Raw genomic sequence first — 25,072 nt, 5'->3', positions numbered from 1 at the left:
GAGAGCACAGAGCTTTCCTTCCAGGCACTTTCGTCCCTGGAGCACACAGTACATCTTTGGTTTAAAACAGCAAGTGCCCTAGTGCGACTAATCCAGGGGGAAAGGAAGGTGGCAGAATTCCCACAGAACTGCTAGAGGGCAGGCCACAGGAAGGATGAGACACCACTAGGTCAGCAGGAAGCACAACTCAAATGATGTTAATTCACCTGGACTGCAGCAGGGTAAAACACATCCTTATCCCACAGCCCAGTGCACGTAACCCACAGAGCAAGGAACTGACCCAACCAGCCAAAAGGGGAGTATCTTATGAATGCTGCACAATCTGCTCAGCTCATTAAAAAAAAAAAAAAAAAACTTTATAACTTCATAATGGGGGCCACTGTTGCGATGCGGTGGGTTAAGCCATGGCTTACAATGTCAGCATCCCATATTAGAGGGCTGGTTCAAGATCTGGCTACTCCACTTCCAATCCAGCTTCCTGCTAATGTGCCTGGGAGGCAGTACAATTATGGCTAAAGTGCTTGGAATCCTGCCACGTATGTAGGAGAGCCAGATGGAGTCCCTGGCTGCTGGCTTCAGCCTGTTCCAGCCTCAGCTCTTGTGGCATTTGGAGGAGAGAACTAGCAGATGAAAGATTCATCTCCTTACCCCTCACACCCTCTGCTCTGTCATTCTCTTTCTGCCTTTCAAGTACATAAATAAATCTTAAAAAAAAAAAAAAACCTTCATATGAAACACAAAACAGCCAGACTGTCCAAAGGATCTTACTGGGACAAACAGGAATATACTTACCCAGGCATCAATCTATAGAACTGGGCTAAAATGTACCACAGAAATATCACACAGCATTATCCACTGGCATGGAGGAAGATACAGCTTCAAAATACATTTTATATGAAAAATTTTAAGTGTCACAAAAATATTTAATACACAGATTGCCACTGGGCCCCTATTTGCTCTGTATGTCAGACTGTGTTCGAGTGTGCCAAGTAGACTGAAGATGATGTTAATGATGCAAACATAAGCACATATCCAGAGAATGGCAAAGCTAACAGCGCTTTTTCCTCTAATACCAACTCTTTAAGAGCTTACAGTTGAGCTAAAAAATCTGAGACAAGACTTGACAAGAAGCTGACCGAGATAATTAGGGATTGTTAACTTTATGTGAAATAGAGATTCTCAGCTTTAATCAATGACCATAAACATTGCCTGATGTGTATACTCTTATCTGAGTCATTAGATAATGGCGTAGTTCAGGTATAATAGGAGTGTAATTCCTAAATATACAATGTCCAGAAATTTTTAACTAGTAATCAAAAAAAAAAAAAAATTCCCATCACCTTAAATAGCTGAACAATTAATGGACTTTGGTATAGTCTTACATCCTCCCAAAACAGATGAAGCCAACTGCTCTCCTCACTATGCTGATGCTCCTGTTGGTAGCAGGGAGACCTAACCTCTGGGCAGCAAGATGCTGCCACGAAAAGCCAGAGTGGAAAAAGAAGGCAGTTCTGATTCCCACTGCAGGGTGAAAACACTGAATACATTATGCTAAGTCAAAGAAGCCAGTCACAAATAGAATCACATACATTATGGGGAGTTCTCTCTGTGCACATGATCCACAGTATGCATATATGATTCTATTAGGAACTGCCCCAAACACAGAGATCTACTGAGTCAGAAAACAGACTAGTGGCTGTTCAGGCCTGGAGCAGGCTCTGAGGGAATACGGGTGTGGGGTTACTGTCTGAAGTGATGAAAATGTTCTAAAACTGAGTATAGTGATAGTTGCACAGTTCTGTGAATATACTAGAAACTATGAAATTGCAGTTTGAGTGAGCTATATGTAATGTGAATTATACCTAAATAATAAAACTGTAAGTCTCTGCTGAACAAATAATTCTTCCTCTCCCAATTAACAAGAGAAAAGGAAGACAGGAGGGAAAACTTTCCTGGATACGTTCCTCATAACTAAGACTATACCAACAGCTTCATCTTGTGTATGGAGGTAACTTGACTTTCACACACCAAAATGCTGGGAGCAAGCAATCAGCCTAGAGGTGAAGATGCCTGCATCTCACACTGGAATAACTGAGTTCAATTCTCGGTTCCAGCTCCTGACTCCAGCCTTCCCCTGATGCAGACCCTGGGAGGAAGCAGGTGATGCTCAAGTTACCTGAGTCCCTGCCGCCATGTGGGAGACCTACAAGGATTTCCTGGCTCACAGCTTTGACTTTGGCTCAGCCCTGCCCAGTGCTGACACTCGCTCTCTCTGTCTCCCTCAGCCTCTCAAATAAGTTAAAAAAAATTTTTTTATAAGTCACCAAAATGTTAACTCCCTGAATAACAACTGGAGACAAAGCATTCTAGGAATCTCCTAAGGGGAGGTAAAAAGAAAAGGAAAAGAGGAAAGTAGGTATGGTTCTCTAAAGGCAACCTCAACCTAATGGAATTATTCAGGTTAGATGTCCAGAACTTCCTGGGGGTTAAATCTGCACTTCCAGGGCCACAGAAGGTTATTAATACAGGAGACGCCCTCCCAGAGCGAGGCAAAATCAATTCTGGGTCAGCCTCCTACCTGTCTCACACCATCAGGCCTTGCTTCACCTGTGGAGCAGGAAAAAAACCTCCTTGGCCAAACCACTGAGGTGAATTCTGATGCTTTTAGTACTGACAAAACAACAGGAGAGAAATACAAATGTGTTTCCTCCTCTGAGTCAGCTCAAAGGCTTGAGCTGCAAAGCAGCCCAGGGCTTATACTCATTGATTTGACTGTGCGTCCTCAGCCCATACAACCCAGCACTGGAAGACGCTACCATTGTGGGCCGAGACTTAAAGTGCCTGACTCCATGTCAGCATTTTTTAACCTATCGTGACATTAGCAAAAGAAGTTTAAAAAAAAAAAAAAAACCTCTAAATATTTTCTCAGATAGTCAAAAAGTTTCAAATTTCACAATGCATTGTCACTATTGAATGCACTCAAGAACTATTACAATAAGAACAAAAACCATAAACATGTCAAAATCATGTCAACTGTCCCCGAATGATGAACCACTTTCTCATTATAGGTTAAATATCACATCTCTTTTACCATTACACAGAAAATCCCTAATCCTTCCCGACACCCAGCTATCCTAGAAAGAATACATCTCATCTTGAAAAATTTAACCTCTGATTTCCCCAACTAGAGACATAAAAATCCCTCATAAAATCTCGTTAACATAGTTAACTTCAGTTTTTGATTTCTATTATTCACTAAATAGCATCTAAGACATGAATGAAATCAAACTTGGTCAGGTCCACAACTCAGACTTCTGTTGACACCTTATTCTTGGCAGTACAGTGATTCCGACATGGATTTTGATCAGATAGTTCCCATCTGTGGGAACTGAGTAAAATCATTTTGGAAAGAAGTCACCTCCTGGATATCAGGAAGTTTTTCAAATTTGTGAGTAAATACACAGAAACAAAAAGGTTAATGTAATTTTCCTATTTTACAGCCAGTAAGTGGCTGATCCTGGATCTGGGCTAAGGCATTCAAAGTGCACCACATCATCACACCACATAAGCTGATCTGTCTACTTGCGTGAGAGTCCATTTCCCAAATTCTAATTGCAGTCAAGTTCCACAAACAATCATTTAAAATGCAATTAAAGGGTACACAGGTAAAGGACTCAATACCATATCAACAAAGTAAAACAGAGTAGGATCTAACTCCTAACAACCACCAGTTTATGTGGCAGTCATGCTTATAAACCTGTTCATTCAAAATGCTCTATAATTAATCGTGTGTTCTTTTTGCAAACAGCCTTATGTTACTTAACATGCCTGCCTTTTTAATTCAAAAAAATATTTATCAACAACTCTCCAGGCTCAGCCCAAACACAGCTGTCTATACAACCACTTTTAAGCAAGTAAGACAAAGACTCTGGACCATACTTCCAATGGCCACACTGAACTGTAAAGAAAGAATAGCAGGGGCCTTTGCTGTGGCGTAGCAGGTAAAGCTGCCGCCTGCAGTGCCGGCATCCCACATGGGCACTAGTTCAAGTCCCGGCTGCTCCTCTTCCAATCCAGCTCTCTGCTAGGGCCTGGGAAAACAGTAGAAGATGGCCCAAGTACTTGGGTCCCTGCACCTGCATGGGAAGACCGGAGGAAGCTCCTGGCTCCTGATTGGTGCAGTTCTGGCCATTGTGACCAACTGGGGAGTGAACCAGCAGACGGAAGATCTCTCTCCCTCTCTCTCTCTCTCTCTCTGCCTCTCCTTCTCTGTGTAACTCTTTCAAATAAATAAAATAAACCTTTAAAAAAAAAAAAAAGAATAGCACATAAAAAACTACAGTCCTCTGGAACTGATGTCACAGGCTGCAACCCTCTGGGATGACCTGGCTCATCCCTGCCCACTCCGCTGGCCCTGGGTTTGCATGAGTGATGTAGGCCCTGCTTCATTCTGCATTCCACTTGGTGTTTGCACCAAGGCCTCTCTCTGGTTGCACTGAAAGCTCCAAGGGGGTAGCGATTGTCTTCAATCATCAGGTATCTGCAATGGGGCTGAGTACAATGCTTGTTAAAGTTAAGTCTCTGATGAATATTTATGAGATGAGTAATAAATCATTCCCAAAGTAATCATTCTTCGGTGTTTGTCTTCATTCTGCCAGGAAACCTGTTTAATCCTAACCTTTAGGGTTAGTTCAGAGACTACTATCATAACAGAGATCTTTTGATTAGTGCACTGGAATACAACGTGCCTTCTGGGTACTGTGCCAGCTAAGGGTCAAAAGAGCTTTATAAGCATCTTCTTTCCAAAAATAAAGTACAAATAATGAGCCAAACTAATGATGAAAAGCACTTCCTTGTATTAAACAGCTAGTTGTTTCCACAGTAACAGGTGGTTCTCCACTGAGCAGAAGCAAAGAAACAGAAAACCATCATAACTTTGTTGCACAATAGCTTTAAACCACTATTATTCTATGAAAATTTATCAAAATTGTTAATGTGCTTTATATATGAAGAACTCTCAAACCAAGAAAGACATGAACTAGTAATTCATATAAACAAAAACAGACTAGGGATTCACATATTTTAACACAGTTTCATTATAATATTATTTAAAACAAACAAAAACAGAAAAACCCGGCCAGTGTTGTGTGGCTTAGTGGGTAAAGCTGCTGCCTGCGACACTGGAATCCCATGAGTCCCAGCTACTCCACTTCTAATCCAGCTCCCTGCTAAGGGTCTGAGAAAGCAGCAGAAGAGGGCCTAAGTGTTTGGGTCCTGCCACCCACGTGGATGATCCAGATGAAATTCCTGGCTCCTGGCTTTGTCCTGGTCCAGTCCTGGCCATTGCAGCCATTTGGGGAATAAACCAGCAGATGCAATGTCTCTCTTGGTGTTTCTCCCTCTCTTTTTGTCTCTTTCTCTCTAAGTCTGACTTTCAAATAAATAAATAACACTTTAAAAAACAGAAAAAGCTCAATACCCATAACTGAGGACAAAAATCAATAAATTGAAATTTTAATATATAGCTGGATATTATCCAGTCATTACAATGGATGCCTTAGGCCTATATTTATTCATATAAAAAAGTGAGCACACACAATGTATTTCTAATTTTAAAAAAAGGATTACAATAAAATGAGTCCATTTGTAAAAGTGCTCATATTACAGGTATAGACTCAGAAAGAACATCTGAAAATACATATTTCAAAGTGAAACCATTACATCTGACTTACAGAAATACAGGTACTTTTTATTTATATTTTCTGTTCTTTCATGGGTTTTTCCCTGATTATTTATTTATGTAACTTTTAAATCAACAACAACAAAACCACATTTCCTTTTGAGACAAAGATGAAAAGATTGTTCCTAACAAATATCTCCTTAACAAAAAAAAAGTTTCTTCACTTTTTATAGGAAATTTGCTGTTGCAACTTCTCAGGAATGATCACAATTCCAGTTAACTCTAAACTAATTTCTCTTACTTAATCTAACTCACGATACCACAAAAATCACCACTAAGTGCTCCTAAAAAGGAAGCACACACCACATTTTAATTGCTTATTGTGCAAAGGATACTCTTTGGCAGCATATTTCTGCTTGTAAACGCTTGGTCCTTATAAAATAAGGAGGCAATATCATTTACCAGAAAGATTCCAAGAATCACAAAATCTGTGGTCACACAGCTTTTTGATTAACCTATCTATTTAGTAATTAAGACCTAGGGACACTGGTCCCCAAAGAGTCAGCAATAGGGATTCCCATAAAAAAAAAATCAGCCATTTATCAAAATCTATCTGAGACACCAAAGGAACAAATATTTCCCAGGAATTTTCAAGAACATTGAGCAATTACGTGGTTATGTGTTGAGTGAACCAGAAGACAATTTTGCAGTATTCTCAAAACCTGTTATTTAAGCCATCACTAAAGCCTGCCTGCTCATATTTCATAAAACATAGCAGACACTTCTAATCCTCTAAGTAGTTTATCGACCAAGGAATTACTCTCAACACCCTTTAAAAAAAAAAAAAAAGATTTATTTATTTGAAAAGTAGAGTGACAGAGAGAGGGAGAATCAAAGAGATCTTCCATTCACAGGTTCATTCCCCAAAATGGCTACAACCACCAGGGCTGGGCCAGGCCAAAGCCTGGGGGCTGGAACTCCATCTGGGTCTCCTACACAGGTGGGAGGGGCTCAAGTACTTGGGCCATTTTCTGTTGCCTTTCCAGGCACATTAGTAGGGAGCTGAATGGGAAGTAGACTGACCAGGACTCTACGTGGTGCTCGTATGGAATGCTGGTGTCACATGCCACAGCTTAACCTGCTGCGCTATAAAGTCGGCCCCTCTCAACACCCTTTTTGAGGGAAGTATGGATTGAGTTCCACTCCTGAAATCAGGGATACCTGGCTTTGAATCCCTGGGAACATGGGACTATTAACAGCATTCACATCACCAGTGTTAGCAGTGTTATTCTGAGGATTTAATAAGAAAAATGCTTATAAAGTACACTCAGTATATTCTGCATGCTAGGTAGTGTATTAGTAATACCATTACTGTCCTACCTCCACTGCTGGGCAGGATACTTATTTCTGATAATCATTGCAAAGCCAAAATCCAGAAAGCTTCTTTGATTAGTAAATTGATTTTGTGAGGCATCTCTGACTTCTATCAGATAAAGATGAACCCAAAACATGTCCATAATGCACAATCATTTGGTTCCAGGTCCTGGTTAAGTTTTTGCCTTCTTGGTATAAAAGTAAAAACACAGGTTAACCCCTAAGGCAAATTCATAAATGTCTGTCCTAAAACTTGGTGCTCTTCAGGTTCTCCTCTAGCCATCAAGACACCTATCCATAACAAAAATGTTAAAGCAATTTATAATTTGATACACTATCTTATTTTATTCTCACAAACCACTCCCCCCCACCAAGAAAACTAAGAATATTTTCCATCTGACTGATGAGAACGTCACCAATTCAACAACCATCTAGCATCTTCTATGTTCCTGTGGGAGTAATGACAAGAAACTGAAACTGCAGAGAGCACCCAGCAATCACGGCACCACCACTCACTAGCTGTGTGATCACAGCCAATTACCTACTTTATCAGACCTTCCATTTCTTGACCTGTATTACAGAGTCCCTTAACCCTTTCAAGGCCTCCCTATGTCTTCTCTCAGCCCTCTGTATGCCTCAGTCCACTTAGTTGTAATACAGGGTTATTAGGATATCATCAACTTATGTCTAGTTCATGGACTGTAATGCACAGATAATTTGAGCTTTGTGATTCAATATGAGTCCGTATTTTTAAAGAGTCCTCATTTAAATATGAAGTGATACCCGATATTACTGCCTTATATTACTGATTTTTTTTTTAAGTTTCTGCTGTGTTGATCGCGCAAATATCTGATGAGCAATCTGTTTGATAGCAGATAGTTTAACAGGTTCTAGACAACATCTCCCAATCGTAAAAGAACTAACAATTAGAGAGAAACAGAGATAACGCACTATCATGAAACATGGCTACAGGGCCAAGAAGGACCCACAGGGACCCCACAAGAGAGCAGTTAGAGTTACCGGTGGTGAAAACAGGAGGAATTTCATGGAGAAAGTAACATTTACCCTGGACCTTCATGTATGGACAAGCTTGTGCTAGCAGAAGAGGGAATAGCGCATTTCAGGGAGATCAACCTGGAGAATCCCAAAAACAGGATTCAGGAACCAGCATTGTGGCACAGAGTTAAGCTACTGCTAGCGACGTCAGCATCCCATATTGGAGAGATAGTTTGAGTCCCAGTTGCTCTGCTTCTGATCCAGCTTCCTGCCAATGCGCCCATGAAGGCAGCAGATGATGGCCCAATGCTTGGGCCCCTGCTACCCATGTGGGAGACCCAGATGGAGTTCCAGGCTCTTGACTTTGGTCTGGCCCAGATTTAGCTGTTGTGACTATTTGGTGGAGCAGACCATCAGATGAAAGATTTCTCTCTTCCTCTCTGATGTTCTGCTTTTCTAATAAATACATACATATATCTTAAAAAAAAAAAGATTTGAAAAGGGTTTAGGATGCAGGTCTGGAAACATAACAGAATCATCAGCTGCAGGATGAAGTGGTGAGGAAGTAATAATTGTAAAGTGGACATCCCCGACTGTACACAGCTTTCAAAACAATACTAAACAATTCAGGTTTCATTGTGTATCAGTGGAGGAAGGCACCCAGGAAGAAATCTTTGAGCTCTGACTATAAGCGAACTGAGTCTATCAGAGGTTTTCATTTGGGCCTGGACAGGGCTGAGTGAAGACAAGGAGAGCTTTGGAGCCACACACTACCAAAGCCCAAGCTCCACTGCTTTCTGCACGTACCACCTTGGGCAAGTCATTTACATAAAAGGGACCTAAGTTCCTGGGTATCTACTATTGTCAGCATTTTTCCAAAACGTATTATTAATTAGGGACCTGTTAAAGGTGCATACGCAACCTGTCTGAAGAATCTGATTCAGGACATTTGCTGGGGGAAGGGAGGGGGGCAGGCAAGGCTTTCTAATGAGAATACGAATGACCCTGAGGCAATTGGTCCCCTGCCCAGGCTGAAGGTACAAGAGGTGGCAATGTTCCAGGTGAGGAAACCAAGTTTCAAAACAAGGGAAGGCTACACAGATAGGCGGCAGCAAAGCACCAGGAATCAGGAATTCCGACTGCAACAGTGATTGTTGCAACTCCCATCTCAAATCTTTATTGACGTTTTTTACCATTACTCTCCCTGGCCCACAGTCAGTGACCAAGAACCCTCTCCTTTGCTCTCCTCTCTAGCTTGGCCAGTCAAGTAGCAATTCCTGCCACTCTAGCACGAGCTACAGCCTTTTTCCCTACCCACCCCATCATTCACTCTCTACAAGTGTCAGAGACTCATGTCTTTGGTGACTTGGAAAAAGAAACTGAGATAGGATAGGCTGACCTGCTGGTCCCTGTTTTGCAGCCAGCTTGCCCAAAAATGGGTTTCTTCTCTCATCTGATTCTACCTGCTACAGAGGCAGAAGTGCTTCTGCTGAGGACAGCTATGCCTGGGTTGTGTGTTCAATTTGGGGAAGTCCAAGGAAATCCAAATTCATGACATGGTTCATGCCACATTTCCCAATCCAGACATTAATAATAAAACTGATATTATGCGGTCCCTCCATCTAACTCCTTCTCTACCACTGGACATATTGATGGGAAGAGGCATCAAAATCAGGAGTCTCAGAACACCAAGTATAACTACAACTGAAAGTAAACAGGTACACATTTTTATTTTATTTTAGAATTTTACATTAAATAAAGGTGTATTTTCAGAGCAATGCTGGGTCAGTCCCAATTTTGAAAGGTATGTTATCTTTGATGCTCTAATTTTAGTAACTTATTCAAAGACATAATTTAGAATTTGTGCAAAGATTTAGCTTAAAAATATGCATTTCATTAAAAAAATGCATTTCACTACAAGTATAATTGGAAAAAATGGTGACGCTCTCTGTATGTCTACCAATAAGACACTAGCTAAATAAACCAGGCAATCTCTTTTTTTTTTTTTTTTTAAATGAAGAAAGTCTCAGTTAAAGTTTAATAGATACTACAAAAGGTCAGTGGACTGATGCCCCACTACTGGTACATCATACACATCAAATGGCCTTGTGCCCCAACACAGCTCAGGCCATTCCAAACAAAGGGAAAAGGCTGGACTCCCCAACCCTGTAGGATAGGCCTTTCCTTTATAGCACACCATATCTTGGCTGAATCTATAGTTTCCTATTTTAACCAGGGGGAAAAAAAAGTACAAAAAGATTTTGTTCTCATGGTTGCACGCTGCAGCCTATCACTAACTGGCTCAGCGCTCACTTCTGCTTGGAGAAGTATTCTTTGCTCTTCTGGACATCAGGCTTGATGGTATCACTGCCAGGCTTCCAGCCAGCTGGGCACACTTCCCCACGTTTGTCAGTACACTGGAAGGCCTGAACTAGTCTGAGTCTCATCCACAGAGCGGCCAACAGGGAGGTCATTTACAGTGATCTGTCGGAGGATAGCCTTATCGTCAATGATAAAGAGGCCCCTGAATGAGATGCCTTCATCAGCCTTTAAGACCCCATAATCCTGTGCAATGGTGCGCTTAGGATCTGATACCAAGGGAATGTTCATGGGTCCCAGTCCTCCTAGTTTCTTGGGTGTGTTGATCCAACAGGCAATCTCTTAAAAATGATGCTACAAAAGTGTTTAACAGAAAAGATATCCAATATACCTTGGTGGGAAATAGCCCTGAGTATGTAACAAGTATTCATGTTTATGTACATTTATGTGAAGCACAGAGAGACATCTAGAAGGCCACACGGAAAGTTTAAGATAGTCATTGACAGTAGTATCCTAGGAATTGGGTATTTGTTACTCCTTTTGTTCACCCAAGTTTTCTAAATTGTCAAGCAAACGTGTACTACTTTTTAAAATGAAAATGTTTTTATTTCATAAAAATTTTGAAAAAGATTCTTAACAGAATCATTATAACTTTGTTGCTTTACATTTTAATCATTATAATGAAACAAATCAGTGCTTTGTGTTTTTAAAGGTAAATAGTTATTTTTAATAAGAATAAATAAATCTTTAAGTGAATAAAGGCCCTGATTCCACAACTCACTAAACTGAAGCAGGCTACTGCTATCCCTGAAGATGGGCTCTTTGCCTTTTACTGAGAGATTATAACATCCATCCCATAGCTGCCACATTAGGATTAAATAAGATAGCTGAAAATTTTCTAGCACAGTATCTGTCATAGGTGTAGCTTTTTAAAAAATCCATCAAATGCTTATCCTTTTCCCTTTGAAGCAAAAACAAAAACAAAACCAAACCTGAGGTTTAATTAAAAATTTTTAATGTATGTCTAAAAATAAACAAAAACTCAAACTGAAAAAAAAATCAGACTAGCCAACTGGTTAGTAGCAAATGGTAAATGCTTTTTCACTTCAGGGTCTTTGATTTTGTCTCAGACTTAAAAAAAATCTAAGATGGGGCCAGCACTGTGGCATAGCAGGGAAAAGCAGTGCCGGTATTCCATATGGGTGCAAGTTTGAGTTCTGGCTGCTCCACTTCCAATCTAAGCTCCCTGCTAAATGTGCCTGGGAAAGCAGCAGAAGATGGCCCAAGTGCTTGGGCTCCTGCACCCATGTGGGAGACCTGGAAGAAGCTCCTGGCTCCTGGCATTGGATCAGCCCAACTCCAGCCGTTGTGGCCATTTAGGGAATGAACCAGCAGATGGAAGACACCTCTTTCCCTCTCTCTACCTCTGCCTCTCTGTAACTCTGCCTTTAAAATAAATAAATAAATCTTAAAAAAAAAAACAACCCTAAGACAAAGGTTGATACATTTGAGACAAGACTACATTAGCTTTTTCCTCAATCCAAGTCATTTGAACTGGTATTCCAAGATGATCATAATTATCATTAGGTACAACATATAGTGCTCAAAAATGTGGCGTCCTAGGGAACGGGTATTTGATGCAGCAGTTAAGAAGCCACTCGGGTTATCTGCATCCCAAGTAGGAGTCCCGGGGTTTGAGTCCGAGCTCCACTTCCAACTCTAGCTTCCTGCTCATGTGTACCCTGGGAGGCAACCAATGATGGCTCAAGTATGTGGGTCCCGACCACCCATATGAGAGACCAGATGGGATCCGGGCTCTTGATTTCACAGCCTGGCCCAGCCTTGGCTGTTGCAGGCATTTGGGGAGTTAATCACTAGATACAGGATCTTTTTCTGTCTTTGAGTCTTTATCTCTCTGTCATTCAAATAACAAATAAAATAAATAATGGTTTTAAAAACAGAAGTCCTATACAAAGAAAGCTGACTCCACATTGGCATTCAGTATATACTTAACATTCATTGGGTTTTACAGAAAGTCCTGAAATGAGAGAAGCTGGAATTTTCCACAATGTGAGAAAAAAATCGATTTCTACTTACTGCCTGGCTAACATATCCCTTGAACTTGATCTTTTCAGGTGCCAAGAAAATGAAATAGATTGCAGCCAGAAGAAAATTTTAAAAGGGAAAAAAGTAACTCATCTGGTATCTTCCACATTCACACAACTCTGAGTTTTCCCCTCTGTACAATTTTTGCAGTGGGGAAAAGAAACCTAGCTCTTACTGGATAAGAGGAAAAAAATTCTCCTAACCAAAAATACATTCTTACTCCTGTCCAAGAAATTAAGTTATCCAACATTTTCATAACAAATATTAGAAGGATATGAGACATTTCAGCTAACATGTCTAAAATTTAGAAATCTGTACCTTCACACATCTCATTCCCTTATAGGAGAATGGAATGAGAGGAAGATCTAGTGTCTTCCCAATGATTAGGGGAGCAAGGAGTCTAGGAGAGGAAAACCACTCCATAAAGGGATTCAATGACAAATCCTCAAGCCTTTTAGTTCCTTAAACATTTTCTAAAGGTTAACCTTAGGCCTTCACCCAGTTCCAAATTTTAAGTCAGCATAGTGGAAAAATAAGAGCCAGAAGTATCTTCCTTTTCTTGGGAGATTCCCAACTAGTACCAACCACCTATAGCAGGTGTAAGAAATCACACCAGGAAAATACCAGGGCACTGGCTTGTACCATCTTGGATGCCTTTATTGCCAAAGCTGCTGCAGGCTTTGTGCATCCTGAGCTTCCCATCTACCTAAGCCAGATCTGCAGACAAGGAGCAAAGGCTGACAGACGTGAAATGCCTTTCCAAGGCTTTCAGAGGAGGCTGGCAGCCTTGGCACCTGGACTCGACATCTAGCCCCGTACTTCCCGCCATGGGGCCAGCCTTCATAGGGCACTGCCTACTGCTGCCTAATAGACTCAGAAATTTCATTCCCAACATTGCTAAAAGGTAGAATCGGTTTATAACGCAGTGGCCTAGAAAAGTCAGCCCTGATGCTGCCACAAACACAGAAACAACACAAAATTGTTTAATATCTGAAAACATCACAAGTGTTATTGAAAAAAAAAAGTCCTTTCTAGTTGGGAAAGAATAAAAATTAATTGAAAAGCATTAACCACATGATACAAAAACAAACTTCTAGATGGTTTTCTTTTTATTGCTATTATATTTCCATCTCAAGTATCCTCTAAAAAAGCATTTCCATCAACTCCACTTCTTCAATTAGGCTTCTAGGATCTAAGTGAGAGATAAGTACTTCTTATGACCACTCCTCCAGAGGGCCCAGTCCCATTTTTTTTTTTTTTAATTTTTGTTTATTCTCACAGTGTGCTCCCTGGGCTGATGGTTTTCAGCTGTTATCTGGAAACATAATATTCTATAAGGTGCATCTGTGACGTCCTCATCTAAGACATTGGTCTAATGCTCTTTTATTCACTGATGGAACAAATCAGAGAATAACAGAATATTAAAGAGTATTTAGTGCCTCTGTCAGGTTTTGTTTTTCATACAACACTGGTTCGATAAAGAGAGATCATTTAGAACTATCGAAAAAACATACATGAACAATGTCTTATGCATTCTCTATTCAGTCAGCAAATTTACTGGGGCATCTATTCTGTGATTAGTAACTATCGCTGATGTATTCATCCCTAGATGATCAAGCATCATCAATACCTGATAACTTTCATTACAAAGTTTATCAGGATATAAAAAAGGACTTACAAAAATATCTTAGTAGGTCAAATTTTAAAACTGTTTTGGTGACTGTTTCATTCAGCTGACAACAGTAACAGAAAATTAAAGCTATCCTAAAGCCACCGCCCCCCTGGGGGGCCTTTTCTCATCCACCCCTTCATACATTGTTTCTCTATGGTCAGTGCAGTCACCATAGGAACCTTTTTAAAAGTGAAGATAACACCAGTAACAAATTACTATGACCAAAATTTGATTCTGCAAAAACTGTTGTCAAGTTCCATACAGATTACTTGTAGACACAACTAGACACGATGGTCAATAAAATGCTTTTTAAAGAAGCTATCTGCCCCCTCGTTAGTTTCAAAAATAAAACATATTTCTAAAGCTTCCATAATGCAACCTCTCTGTCACTTGTACTTCTCCTACGTATGGGAGAAAGCACACTAGCAAACAAAACACTGGCTGGTTCCGTGCTCTCCTTGCAATTTTCCTCTTATTTTGAAGGCATGCGAGTTCCATCCTTTGGTGAGCTTTGTAAATGATCTACATACATCAAGTGGATAATTTCAGCAGGTTTAGAGGTTTAGCTAGAATGAGTACTGTGTGTAAGACTTTGTAATCCTCTGCACAGCCTCTGATAACAGTCTGCAAACGATCCCAGCTAGGTCATCAGAATTTCTGGGTTCTCAAACCCCACTCTCCGCACAGGCCACTGCTCAATCCCCACCACTCCCCTCTGGAGCATGTCAACTCCCAACTCCTTTGCTATTGGTCTCTTCCAGGTTTTGAGGCTCCAGCTCCTAGAGAATGGATTGTTTATACGCCTACAATGACTGACGGGCTTATAGCAGGATCTGTAGTCCCTAGACTCTGGCGGACTGCTTAGGATCACAATTCAGCCTTTAAAAAACAATCTTGAGGGGCAGGTATTTGGCCTGGCAGTTAAGATGCCAGTTGGGATATCTGCAAACTATACTGGAGTGTTTTTTAGGTGTAAGTCCTGGCTCTGGTCCCAATGTCAAACTCTTGATAATGTGCACCCTGGGAGGAGGCAGGTGATGGGTCCCTGCCACTCTCCTGGGAGACCTGGCTTGAGTTTCTGTCTCCTGGCTTCAGTCTGACCCAGACCTGGCCACTGTGGTAATCTGAGGAGTGAACAGTAGATGGGAACTCTTTCTCTCTCTATGATCATAAATCTAAAACATATTTTTAAAATTATTTAAATAAAGCCCAAGTGCTGCCTTTTTTGAAAGCATGAAGACCTATCAGGCTAGCATGAAACAATTCTAAGTCTACAGGATTAGCTTCATACATACTGGCTCAGCTTGGCATAATCACTTAAGCAACAGCTTCACAGAGGACAAGCTGTAAATGAACATCCCCTTAAAAACAAAAACAAAAACCACCTTCGGTCCCTTGGCAGGAATACCTATGTAATGCTAAGCTCTGCTTTCACCTCAAAATAAAACATAAGTGCTTTTCTGCTGACCAGAGACAAGAGCTGGCATGTTTCCTCTTTATAGCCCCAGTCTTTCTCCAAAATCAAAAGGAAAGCAGTTTTATAAAATTCCAATTATGTCTATATTACATAAATGAGGATGAGAAACAACAGGAGTCAGAGAGAAATAGCCTGATATCTCAAAAAACTTTTCAAATATATAAACCAAAAATAGTTCTGCCTAAATAATTAATTAAAAGGGAAAAAAAAAGTGCCATCTCTCGTAAGAGTAACCACAGGAAAGACTGGATCAAAATAATGGGGTTGACGAGAACAAATCTGAGACTGGAGGAATACTTCAAAAATTAATAGACTTTGCAAGTTAGCTCAGTTGTCTTGCTTCAGTGGCGTTACTGAATATTTCCAAGCGGTTTTCACATCCTCCTGAATGAACAACAACAAACTACAAGGATCACTTTGAGAAAACTTATCTGAGAATAAGGACCAGCTATATGCATGCAATATTATTGCCAGAAGGATAACATGCAGTAGGTTCCTGGGACATTTGAATAAGCAAAGTGATCATAAGTTACCTGAAGGGAGGATGGCATTAGCTCCCAATAACGCTATGATCCTTTCCCAACCGCGTAGCTATGAAACTACAAAGGGATCAAACAGAAGAGTTTGCAGGCTCTGTGGAATTTTCCCACATGGTCTCCTGCCATCCACAATCAAATCTGAGATAGTATATATACTTTGTGTTCTGCACTTAGGTAAAAGGGAAAACTCAATATTCTTAGCTTCAAAAAATATACAACTTAAATGAGAAAATTTTAAATAATTTCTCAGTAGGTCATGTTAAATGGCTCCTTGCAGTAAAGTGAAAAGAAACTCCCCCTTAAAAGTCTTATGTGAGGGGTACGTGTCATGGCACAGTGTGTTAAGCTGCCGCTTGCGACATCCACATCCCTTATCAGAGTGCCTGGGACTGAATCCAACTTCTACTTCTGATCCAGTTTCCTGCTAACGCACCTGGGAGGCTGTAAATGATGGCTCGTCTTGGGTTCCTGTCACCCATGTGGGAGATCCAGATGGAGCTCCTGGCCCAGCCCAAGCTGCTGTGGGCATTTGGGGAGTGAACCAGCAGATGAAGATCTATCAGTCTTTCAAATAGATAAATAAATATGTAAAACTTAAAAAATTCTTTCACAAACATCTCCAAGAAAATCTTACATGGGCTATAAGTCACAGTTTCCCTCTGTTCCTGAATTATCGCTGTGACTGTTTGCAAAAGCTATGCAACACTGTGACGGACATCGGTGGTCAGCTTACCTGATTAGACAAGTCCACCCTAGCTCCTGAATTCCAGGTGTGAACAACGACACAATTAACTTGTCAGCAAACAGAAATATGAGGGGCAGGGGATAAGACCACACAATGGTAAGTATCATTCTGTCCCTCAGGATTCAAAATGTGGACTCCCTTCAGGTAAAAGTCACACAATAGAACCGAGCTATTCAAAATGATGAAAAAGCACCTCCTGAAACAGCATAGCAATTTCTACTTTAAAAACAAACACCAAATTCTAAAAGAGATAGTTGAAATGAGAAACCAATATTTTCCTTTCCCACCTGAAAATTCACTCCGAGAAAGAGCACACAGAACCAAAAACAAGGACGTTCACAGCACTGCACTGACCAGGTGTTATTGTGGTTTGGTGTGACTGAGCGGCAGCGTTTGCTGCAGCTTCCTGCACTGTCTGCTGCTTTGCCCTCCCAAGCATCTGAGACGAGATCTTTCTCTGCTAAGGTGTTAAACTTGTGGGGCCGCACACAGGGCAAATGGAGGTGCAAGGCACGGGGAACTTTCACTTGTGTGGAAGCTGGCCAAGCTCCCTGTTCACACGCTGTTCAGGCACACAACTGCCAGGACCTAACTAGGGATGGGAAGAACAATTTTTGTTTCTTTTAGTACTCTACCTTTTGCCTACAGGGATTTTCACGAATAAGGTTCAGAGAAAGAAAGGTTTGGGAGTACGCTTCTCATAAACTCTCCAGGGCCCGCACTCTGAAATATTTAACAGGCCCCTGCCACTCCTCTCTGTGAAGACCTATGTCTGCCAACGTTTACTGTACCTGAAGCACTCACTGACATCAAGTGGGTCAAGACAGGTGCTTTCTTCTTAGGTCCAATCTACCTGAACAAAGAATTATTTAAAATTCTGTGAGACCCATTTCTAAGATTTCTGGTACAGACACATCTCTAAGAATTTCAGTTCTAGGGGTAATTTGCAAATTAAAACTTCCCTTTAGAAAGTGCTTGGCTGGGGGGTGGGGGCTGGATTGGAGAAGATGGTTCTCCTAAATAGGTAATGTGACACTCAGGTCATAGGTAAAAGCTGTTACAGCAGACATCCTCCAGCGTTTGACTACAAAACAAGCTAAAACAGATAGGATTGGTAAAATGAGATTCCAGCAGAAACATTTTTCTGCGAGCCAGTTGGCCGAGCCAATACAGCAGTTCCATAAAAACAGAGAAGCAGGTAGGGAAGGGGCAGTCAGGTTCCCACCCCTCCACCCCCACCCCCAGATGCTCTTCTCATCCCAACAGGTTGGGCAGCAGATGCAATAAACAAGCAATTGTTTGTAATGCAAATGCAACTCACTGGGATGCCAGGGGATGCTCTCTCATCCTAAACCCAAACACAAATGGTCACTCTGCTCCTGACACTCTCCATGAAAATCTATCATTCCGGATGCCAGTGACACAAACAGTCCTGTTAAAGAGCAAGAAGGCAGAAGCGTGGTGAAGAAGACAGGCTGTCTTCCGGTTAAATGTTTTTGATCTCAGACACATTAAGAACAACTGTTGGATATTAAAAACCAATGATTGTAACTCACTTCAGTCGTAGCCTCAAAAAAAAAAATCTAACATAGCCTTGCGGTTAACACTGAAAAGCTTCTGGAATTGTGCAAACTGCAGAATATCTCAAGAAAATGTGCACAAAATAAAATTCAATCCAATAGGTAACGGAATAGAAACAAAGCAGCGGACAACAAGGTAAGATGATCGTCTCCGGATCACACTGCACTTTCCTCCACTCCACACCCACTGACATTTGTTCTGGTCACAAATCTTTCCTACACAAAGAATGCCTATCTGATTCACTGAACCTCAAAGTTTTAATACATAAACAATAAATACTTTCCGTCCTATCACCGTTTCAAAATGAAAGGCTGAGAAAAAGAATGTTAGGAGACGTAAGGCAGAATGCTGGCTTAAAAAGGAAGAGAAGCATAATTTTCAATACTCTTAAGGTACTATTTATAAAACCCAATAGATTTTTACTACTTTTTAAAAATTGTTTTGAAAGGAAAAGTAGCTCATCTAGGGAATAAATTCTACAAGTACTGCATGCACAGCTTAATATAAGACTGTTTTGTGGCTACTTTCTATTCTTAAGACATGAATTCGCTTTTGTTTCTAAAAAGTCTTCAATAATTTCCGTTAGTCCTTATCTAAATCGTATTCTTCCTCTCCAGCCCCCCAATCAAAAAAAAAAAAAAAAAAACCTACCCAACAAAAAAATAAGTATCTGATATATTTGCATATTTAGTTTAAAAAATATAAAGTCTCTTACAAGTATTTATTTGGGGCAGTCTCTAAAGATTAAACTCTACTTGCTTTTAATAATTCATTCACCTTTTTTAGGCAGAAGGCTCATACGAATCACACAGACACTGCTATCATTAAGTATTTGAAAAACCTGTTAAAATATGAAACAGCTATTTCCTATAGCAACCATTAAAAGATCTCCAAGATTATAGAGCCCCAGGTTTCCATTTTAGCTACCATGTGAAAATTTAGATAAATCTTATTTCCTACCTGCGAAGTCAAGTATCCTTTTGAAATTTATGAAAAAAAAATAATTGCAGTAACTTCTAAATCATAGTGTTTACATCAAGAGATTCTACTTCACACGCTTATCAATTCACCACCTGAGGCCTACAGACCGACAAGACAACCACACAGCCTCTCGCTAACCGTTCCGCACAAGACAGTGCTCCCTGACACTTGGTCAGTCTTCTGCTCCCAGGCTCGGCTCACTGAGGCATTAAACATACTACTTTTCTCAGGTGTTTGGGATGGATTTTTTTGTTTTTCAGCTGATACAAGTGCTACACAAAGAAGGGAAAAACCAGAGGATCCATTATCGGATCCTAGATGTGACCCCAGGAGAGTTGGTGAACCTAAACCCCTAATCCCTCAAACACACAGATGTTTTTTGTTGAGGGTTTGGGCAATGTCAGGAGCATGGGGTTGGAGGGGATGATCCTCAGAGAAAACTCTGCCACCAGTACGTTTCATATTCACACACTACCCAGGCTACCACGTAGGCATTTCTCACTGTATAAATGAGGTTTCCCCTTCCCAAGCAAAGATGAGTGTCAACAAGTAACAAAGCTGAAATTCTTCATATACTGCAACTGCTTCATGAAGTTAAATGCCACTGAATTTCCAGAACTCAAATAAAAGTTAATTGATCCATGAGACAACAAAGGAATAACTTTCATTAGGTTATCTTCAAGTGATACTCTCTACACAATAAAGCAAAAATAGCTCATCCCTCTCATGAGATCTTAAAAAGACATTACTAATACAATAGAACAAGACATTGTTTTTAAAAAGAGCTGAAACAGTTTTGGTTGTAGACAGCTCATGGGTGTTGAAAACTACACAGCCCTTACTTAACTGAAAGATTAAGTCATTTTCCCCCTCTCATCAGCACAGAAAGCACAAGACTCAAAATCATGGATATGTTGATTTAACTTCATTTATTTCATGAACTTCTGATTAGTTATTCATCGTCACCAGTAAGCCAAATGTAAGACATCAAAGGTAGCACTATTTTAAAATAGCCACTCCTCTTAATAGCTCTAATTTAGCAGTAACTGGTCATATATAATAAAAGCATTTCCAATGAGTTTGAAAAAACATTCTGCCCAAACACAAATTAATTTGCACTTCTGAAAATTATTTGCAGCATCAGCATGTTACTCACTGTTCTCGGGATGGGTGGAGAAAGGGATCCATTTGACATGTATGGGTCGTTGTTCATATTTGGCATCATTATGTACCCAGAATAACTTGAGTAGGAGGGTCCCTTGTTGTAAAGGCCTCCATCTGGATGCTTCCCTGAGAGAGTCCACAGAACAAGCAATGTATTTTTCATATCACTGCATCTTTTAGCTGAAAATCTATTAGTTCAAAGACAGATCAGACCTCACATAAAAGATCTGTTTACAAAATATTTTAACTGGATTAATACGCTCCATTTTAGATCGACAGTATTTATTCTCTTAAATGGCTTAGCAGCAAAACCAGATGTTTAAAAAACATGTGGTTCAATTTACTTCCACTACTGACTGATGTTTTTACAAAAATAAGTGTTATCCATCTAACTTAATTTGTTTTAGTACCAACAAGCTGGACTAAGAAATACAAAAACTTGAAGGAACACACACAAACAGAAAACTGCAGTGTGAATGTAGTGTCATCTACCCACACACACACATACACACACACAAATTTACACACATGAAGCTAGGCTTCACCTTTTAGGCAAACTCAATAATCACACCTGTGCTTCTAAATGTCTAGATTTTACTGAGGGAAATCGTTGTTATCTAACACATGGGCAACTACCCAAGTATCTAAAGGATTAACTCTGGGAGGCTTAACTTTAAGTGCTACACTTACATCATTCTACCAAAGAAATATGTGTGTGTGTGTGCGGCTGATAGAGTTCTTCTCTTTAATCTGTGTAACTACTTTAGGCTGAGAAACCAGCCTGATCCAGGGTGTCCTTCCCCTCCTTTCCCACTGGACACACTGTATGTACCAACACTTCATTCCGCTCAGGATCACGATTAAGTAATTAAAGGAGAATAAAAATGCAGACTGGGTGACAAATATACTACAAGAGTTGTTTAAAGGAATAGAAGTCACAAAGAACTCCCCTTAAACATGATAATCTTCCAAAAAATTTTAGCAAGAATCAGAGATGAGCAGAACATCTAATCAGGTTTGATGTATTGGTTCCTAATAATTTTTACATTTTTACAAGCTAGATTCTGCTTTACTAAGCCATATGTAATCTGCTCATTTGCTGCTTACTTTCTCACTGTAACAACAACAACAAAAAACCCTGCAATTCTGCAAATGAAAATCCATTCAAAACTGTTCTTGTTGGAAAATAAATTGATGTAGACGGTCATTCTTAAAAATAATGCATGAGAAAATACGAAGGACCTAAACTGATTAGAACTTAAAAGCAGGGACAGAAACTCATTGTAGACATTCCCACTTCCCTAAGGAATCAGGAAACCAAATGAAACACAAAGGCTGTGCACTTTTTCAGAGACAGGTGTTAAATAATGTAACATACACTACAGATAAGCAGGAAGTTTCCTAGGTTTTCTTTCTCTTTTTGTTGAAACAGTGGGCATGCTCCTGTCAACTCTAGTCTCCTTTTTCTTGAGCTCAAATAAAAGCCACATCCACACAGCCTACATGCTACATAATAAAATTCCGAGGCTTACCATCATCAGGATGTTCTCTGGCCTTGTCGTGGTAGGACTCCTGGGAGGCTTGAGCTTGTCTGGCCACCTAACAACAGGAATCCCCACCCCCAAAAGAAAAAAAATCACCTTAAAGTTGATAATAATAATGATGCACGTGTGTGTGTGTTCCCACTGGTACTTAAAATAGGAGATGCAGGTACAATAAATCTACAAGGGGTAGGTGAGGATTGAGTACTGGGGAATTTTTCTTTTTCATAACAAGTACTTTTGACTATTATTAAGTAACGGAAACAACGAAAAGTTACTCAGTATGGGAATGATCCTCACGCCGTTTGCCTGCTGCTTACTCAAACATATCCAGCCCACTTGGATGTCTAACAGATAGGTGAAGTTAACGGGGCTTAGCCTCGTGATAGCATCTTCAACCACTGTTCGCTTCAATCGGATCTGATTAAAAGCACGCTGAAATATCACTTTTCAACTGAAAAATGACAATTTAAACGTAAGCCAACCACTTGGATGGGGGTCTTAAGGCAAATTGCCTCAGCGGGTCCCAGCAGGAGCTCCACCACGGCTGGCTGCGCGCTGGCTTGCAGGAGCAAAATCTAACAGTTCTGTGGTTCATTTGAGCGTGGGGCTACAGACATCTGAAAGGCAGCCCAGTTAACATCAGTTTTGGTAACCACCATCCACCCAGGCTCAACCACGTGCAAATCAGTGGTATTACCCCCTTCACCATTTTCTCTGCGTCTGCCCATGGCCCAACTTCCCACTGGGGTCAAGACTGACAGGGCCCTAATACCTGGGGTTCCTGGTTTCCAACCATAAAAGTGTAGAAAATGTGACGTGGCTGGAAAATGTATTTACGGATAAGGGAGGACAAGCAGAACAAGCAGAGAGAAAGAGCTGGGCAGGAAGATTAAGTGCTTTTAAGGCTGTTTGGTCCACTGGACGTGTGCCCTTCCAGTGACCCCCTGCCACCAGTGCACAGTCACAAATCTTTTTACATGTAAGTGGGTGCACCCTAGGCACCTCACTACCCGCCCTCTACCCCGCTTCCCCTAACCTGGAGCCAGGGCTAAGGAACACCACCCAAGCCCCCAACCTTCCAAAACGCGTACTCACCCCTGCCATTGGGATAGAGAAGGGAACTCTGAGGTGCTCTTAAACGTGTTGTTTAAACCCCAAATTGTCCCCGCCCCCAAAACCACACGCGTTCTTTTGGGGGGTAGAAGGATGCCATTTAAGGCAAAAGGCATACCCTCCAAGTTTCTTTGGGGAAAAAAAAAAAAAACGTTGGTGAAATCATGTGGGTGTCAGGACTTTTCTACCGGATTTCCTCTGGCGGGTTTCCCAGCTGTCGAACCCGGGTGGTCAGCCGAGTGGCGGACGTGAGGGTCCACCCGCGCGCAGCCGCAGCCCCGGCGGCCAGCCCGCGCCTTCCCACCGCCGGCACCCACGTGTCTCTATTTACCCTACTCAGGTTACCAGCGCGCGCCCGCCGCAGGCCCGCACATCTGATAAGGGCTTCTCCCGCTTCCCCACTCAGCCCTGTAGCCTTTCTTCTGCAGAGATTCAGGGCCTGATCCTGGGTCAAACCCCAAGTAAAGGCGTCCTTCTTTCTTCTTTAAGCGGCGAGCGCTGGGGAAAACTAGGGTTGGGCAGACGTGTGCCGGGTCCCTGGGCGACTCGGCTCAGCGTGCGCTCACCCACGGCCCCTGGCAGCCACGGGCACCGAGTCCCGCGCCGCCCCCGCAGCCCAGGCGCGCGCCCCTCCGCCGCCACGCAGGCTCCGCGCGGGCCCCGCTCGGTAGCGGTTGGGGCGGCCCCGCCTGCCGGGCCCTGCCCACGCTTGCCTCCCCTTCCTCCCCTCCGGCTCTGCGAAGCCTTCGGTGGTTTAACGCACTTTTGCAGACACCCACCGAGACAGCGAGCGGGTGCACGCCGTCTTCCGTCCTGCGGAAGAACTCCTCACTGGGTTCAGACGTCCTCTCCTGTATGCCTCGCGCCCCTGGGCCCCGCCACCAAACCCGGGCACGAAACGTTAGGGGCGAAGGGCAGCTTTTTCCTGCCCGCAAACCAACCGTTTAGCCACCGAATCCCTAAACACTTGGAGTGAGTTTACCTGCACGCCCCTGCTCCCGCCCTACACAACCACGGGGAATGGCGATCCTGGGGCCCGGCCAACCCCCCCCCCCCGCCGCCCCAAACCACGGCCCTACTCGGGACAGGGCACCGGGACTGGCCGGCGCCTCGACCCCCTTCCTCCCTCTCTGCTCCCCGGGGCCACCACGCTCCCGGGCTCGGCGCGCGGCCCGCTCACCTCGTGTCCGTTGCTGGCCGGGATGATCTCAGACTCGTTAACTAAGGAGGACTTGATGTCGGCCAAGTCGCCTTCCTCTTCAGGGTGACTGATCTCGGCGAAGATCTTCTCCTTCTGGGGATCGCCCTCGTCCTTGAAGGGGATCATCTCGTCCGTGGCGCAGAGTTCCGGGTCCCCCCCGCCGCCGCCGCCTCCCCCGGAGAGCTGGGGCATCCCGACGGCTCAGTAATCTCCGCTCCTCTGTGGGAGCACCCGCGGCGACAGCCGGAGAGGAGGGGTCCGCGCAGGTCGCAGAGAGGGGGAGGGAGAGTTGGGAGAGGGTGCAGGAGGGAGGACGGCGGGCGGAAGCGAGGCGGGCGAGCGCGGGGCCGCCGGCCGGCAGCCTGAGCAGCTGCGGCGGCGGGATCCTCGGCGGCCGCCTGCGCTTTCCCGCTTCGCCGAGACCAGCGCCGGCGCCTGCCCCCACGGCCGAAGGGCACGGGAAGGCGAGGGCCGCTGCAGCTGGCGCCTCCGGGGCGTCTGTGCGGCGCCGCGCGCTAGGCTAGCCTGCCCCGGCCCGGACGGCTACCTCGCGCCCCCGCGCCCCCGGGGTCTGTGGGCC

General features: G+C 42.6%; 1 protein-coding gene across 4 annotated transcripts in view; it reads right to left on the bottom strand.

The window, feature by feature from the left end:
* Positions 1–24,780, bottom strand: part of LEF1 (lymphoid enhancer binding factor 1) — a 137,520-nt gene extending 112,740 nt beyond the window's left edge. For all 4 annotated transcript variants that reach the window (XM_062199125.1, XM_062199127.1, XM_062199126.1 and 1 more), the window contains exons 1-3: positions 24,472–24,780; positions 22,167–22,233; positions 20,627–20,760 (exon numbers count right to left, since the gene is read on the bottom strand). In XM_062199125.1, coding sequence (XP_062055109.1) covers positions 20,627–20,760; positions 22,167–22,233; positions 24,472–24,684 — 414 coding nt within the window. In that variant the 5' untranslated portion in view covers positions 24,685–24,780. The remainder of the gene's footprint in view (positions 1–20,626; positions 20,761–22,166; positions 22,234–24,471) is intronic.
* Positions 24,781–25,072: the final 292 nt, after the last annotated feature.

The sequence above is a fragment of the Lepus europaeus genome, chromosome 8 (assembly GCF_033115175.1).
Source record: "Lepus europaeus isolate LE1 chromosome 8, mLepTim1.pri, whole genome shotgun sequence".
NCBI lineage: Eukaryota > Metazoa > Chordata > Mammalia > Lagomorpha > Leporidae > Lepus > Lepus europaeus.
The sequence above is the reverse complement of the archived record's forward strand: the minus strand, read 5'-3'. Positions and strand labels throughout refer to the sequence as shown.